At 39.9% G+C, this 4,174-nt stretch overlaps 1 protein-coding gene across 1 annotated transcript in view; it reads left to right on the forward strand.

Moving 5' to 3' along the window:
* Nucleotides 1–4,174, forward strand: part of CCP110 (centriolar coiled-coil protein 110) — a 27,738-nt gene that overhangs the window by 10,899 nt on the left and 12,665 nt on the right. Inside the window, 1 exon segment of the mRNA XM_037740544.1 lies at nucleotides 820–2,467. Coding sequence (XP_037596472.1) covers nucleotides 820–2,467 — 1,648 coding nt within the window.

Here is a 4,174-nt window from a genome sequence, read left to right on the forward strand (position 1 = left end):
TTTAGTAGAGACGGGGTTTCACCATGTTGACCAGGATGGTCTCGATCTCTTGACCTCGTGATCCACCCGCCTTGGCCTCCCAAAGTGCTGGGATTACAGGCTTGAGCCACCGTGCCCGGCCTTGAATTTTGTTTTAATGAATTGAGTTTTAAGTTGAAATATTTCTTATTTCTAAATGATTTAAGCTGCCTGGCTGAGCTATTGTTTACTACAAATTTGCCTCATTTTATGGAGGGATTTTAGTTAAACTTTGGAGTAAGCATGTGGGTGCAGGAGTGTTATTACTGAATCATATTTGTTTAATCAATGTCCTGGACAAGTTTTGCTAGAGGGGAATTGTTTATGTAAGACATTTCATTACTTGCTGTTTATTGCATATATTACCATCCTTGGATGATCGCTAATAAACTTACTGTTTATTGCATATATTATTATCCTTGGATGATAGCTATTTTAATGTTAGTAACATATGACTGGAAGAAAGTTAAGGAGAGTGCTTCTATCCAAGATTAAATTGCACAGATATATGAATATCTCTGTGTGTGTGTGTGTGTGTGTGTGTGTGTATGTTCATATTTGTATCAGATTAATTTTCTTTTTTTCTTTAATAACTTAGGCTGGATGACCAGTAGGTGTTTTTTCAATAATTTGTGCCCCATGTGATACAGAATACCATACAAACCTGTCAACTTAGTGTTGGTTTATGTTTTGAAATGTCAGAACTCTCAATCTTCAATTTCAGTTTTATTTTAGAAAACAGTGAAATCAGAGACTTTTTGTGCAATGAGGAAATACTAACTTTTAAATTTCCTGTTTCAGGTTAGAAAAGCACCTAATGCCAGTGATTTTGATCAGTGGGAGATGGAAACGGTTTACTCTAATTCAGAAGTCAGAAACTTGAATGTTCCTGCTACATTTCCAAATAGCTTTCCAAGCCATACTGAACACTCTACTTCAGCAAAGCTTGATAACATAGCCGGGATTTTGCCATTGGATAATGAGGACCAATGTAAAACTAATGGAATAGACTTAGCCAGAGATTCAGAAGGATTTAATTCTCTGAAGCAATGTGATGGTTCCAATATTAGTCATGTAGAAAATGAAGCTTTTCCAAAGACCTCTCTAGCAACCCCACAAGAGACTCTTATTTCTGATGGTCTCTTCTCAATAAATGAATCACAGGATCCACTACTTTTGGCAGAAGTCACCCCAGATCCCTATGTAATGAGTCTTCAGAATCTGATGAAAAAGTCAAAGGAATATATAGAAAGAGAACAATCTAGACGAAGTCTGAGAGGTAGTACAAAGAGAATTGTTAATGAGAGTCATTCAGACAAAGAAAATGATGCTGTTAAAGTGGCTGACTGTGTTAAAGAGAAGGCCCAGTTGACAGGCAAACACTGTGTCTCAGTTATTCCTGACAAACCAAGCCTTAATAAATCAAATGTTCTTCTCCAAGGTGCTTCCACTCAAGCAAGCAGCATGAGTATGCCAGTTTTAGCTAGCTTTTCGAAAGTGGACATACCTGTGCAAACTGGCCATTCCACTGTTCTAGAACCTAATTCTGATTTTAAAGTTATTCCCGCTTTTGTTACTGAAAATAATGTTATCAAAAGTCTCGCAGATTCTTATGCCAAATTACCTAGTCCGGAGCCAAGTATGAGTCCTAAAATGCATCGAAGGCGTTCCAGGACATCATCAGCATGTCATATACTTATAAATAACCCAATAAATGCCTGTGAATTAAGCCCTAAAGGAAAAGAACAGGCAATGGACTTAATTGTTCATGATACTGATGAAAAAACAAATGTGCCCGAAATTGTGCCAAAGTTACCAATTGATTTAGCAAGCGTTTGTTCAAGCAAGGCTTATGTAGGCAAAAATACATCTGAAGTCATAGCAGATACGGTTTTAGGTAAGTCAAATCAGGTATGTCAATCTTCAGGAAATTATTTAGAAAATAAAGTTACTCATGGACTTGTTACTGTGGAAGGTCAGTTAACATCCGATGAGAGAGGTGCACACAAAATGAACAGTACCTGTGCTGCGATGCCAAAGCTGCATGAACCATATGCCAGCAGTCAGTGTATAGCAAGTCAAAACTTTGGAACTGTGAGTGGACTCAAGCCAGCCAGTATATCAGAGAAAAACTGCAGTTTACAAACGGAGCTGAACAAGTCTTATGATGTAAAAAATCCTTCTCCTTTACTGATGCAAAACCAGAATATGCGACAGCAGATGGACACACCTATGGTGTCCTGTGGAAATGAACCATTTTTGGATAACAGTTTTGAGAAAGTTAAACGGAGACTTGATTTAGATATTGATGGTTTGCAAAAAGAAAACTACCCTTATGTCATAACAAGTGTAATAACTGAACAAGGCAGGCAACATTTGCTAGAAAAAAGATACACCAAGGGACCTGTGTTCATTAACAAGAATAAAATGTTAGAAACCAGTTCCAAAGGTAAGGAATCCTTAAAGTGTTTTATACTGCAAATGATACCTTTATTTTAATAATCTTAATTTGACATTTTTGGGGAAAAAAATGGTCTTTATTCATATGGGCACTTAATTTTATTTATCTTATTAGAAAGCATATAGTCAGCTACAGTTTATTGCCATTTGATAGGCTTTCTTAAAAGATATTCTTGAGACGAGGTCTGGCTCTGTCACCCCAGGTTGGAGTGAAGTGGCATGATCTCAGCTCACTGCAACCTCCGCTTCCTGGGCTCAAGCCATCCTCCCACCTCATCCTCCGAAGTAGCTGGGACTACAGGCTCATGCCACCATGCCTAACTAATTTTCGTATTAGTCAGGATGGGGTTTCCGCCATGTTGCCCAGGCTGGTCTGAAACTCGTGAGCTCAAGTGAGCATCCCGTCTCAGCCTCCCAAAGCTCTGGGATTACAAACATGAGCCACTACACTGGGCCAGGATTTTCTTTTTTGAGACAGTCTGGCACGGCTGCCCAGGCTGGAGTGCAATGGCGCAACCTTGGCTAACTGCTACCGCTGCCTCCTGGTTCAAGTAATTCTCATGCCTCAGCCTCCTGAGTAGTTGGGATTACAGGCGTGCCTGGATGGATTTTATTTAAATGATGAAGCTTTCATAGTCCACTTGATATTACTGAGAATATTATTAATAACTGGAGGAAAGAGTTCCTTTTTTTTTTTTTTTTTTGAGATAGAGTCTTGCTCTGTTGCCAGGCTCTTAGCTCTCATTGGGATCTTAGCTCACTGCAACCCCTGCTTCCTGGGTTCAAGTAATTTTTGTGCCTCAGCCTCCTGAGTAGCTGGGATTACAAGTGCGCATCACTGCACCCAGCCCAAAACAGTTCTTGCCTGAAACATCACTTATAGTTTAATTCTGTGTATTAACTATGAGGTCTTCCTTTTGGACTATGGTTTCTAATGTTTACTTCAGTTTGCTTTTTCATTTGTAGTGCGATCTTCATATAGTTGGCCCTTCAGTAGACTCTTTAACGTCAAAATATTAGACAAAGTATCAGAAACAAGGCTCTGAGTGGTGGTTCAAGAATGGTTCTTTAGGCTGGGCATGGTGGCTCACGCCTGTAATCTCAGCACTCTGGGAGGCTGAGGCAGATGGATCACTTGAGGTCAGGAGTTCAAGACTAGCCTGACTAACATGGTCAAACCCCATCTCTACTAAAAATACAAACATTAGCTGGGCTTGGTGGTGCATGTCTATAATCCCAGCTACTTGGGAGGCTGAGGCAGGAGAATTGCATGAACTCGGGAGATGGAGGCTGCAGTGAGCTGCGATTGCGCCATTGCACTCCAGCCTAGGTGACAGAGTCAGACTCTGTCTCAAAAAAAAAAAAAAAAAAGAATGGGTCTTTATTAATAAAAATTATTTCAGTTTTTTCTGTTGTAGCCGTTAAGAAGAATTTATGAAAGCATGTTTTTTTCCTTCATTGCTCCTTACTTTGTTGCCATGGTTCATAATTTATTACTGATATAGAAGACATAAATCAAATAAATTAAGCTCTTAGGGCTTATGAGAAATGCAGTGTTGGGTCAGACTGCTTAAAACCTATGCAACTGGCCGGGCGTGGTGGCTCACGCTTGTAATCCCAGCACTTTGGGAGGCCAAGGCGGGTGGATCACGAGGTCAAGAGATCGAGACCATCCTGGTCAACATGGTGAAACCCC

The sequence above is a fragment of the Cebus imitator genome, unplaced genomic scaffold (assembly GCF_001604975.1).
Source record: "Cebus imitator isolate Cc_AM_T3 unplaced genomic scaffold, Cebus_imitator-1.0 Scaffold85, whole genome shotgun sequence".
Classification (NCBI taxonomy): Eukaryota; Metazoa; Chordata; class Mammalia; order Primates; family Cebidae; genus Cebus; species Cebus imitator.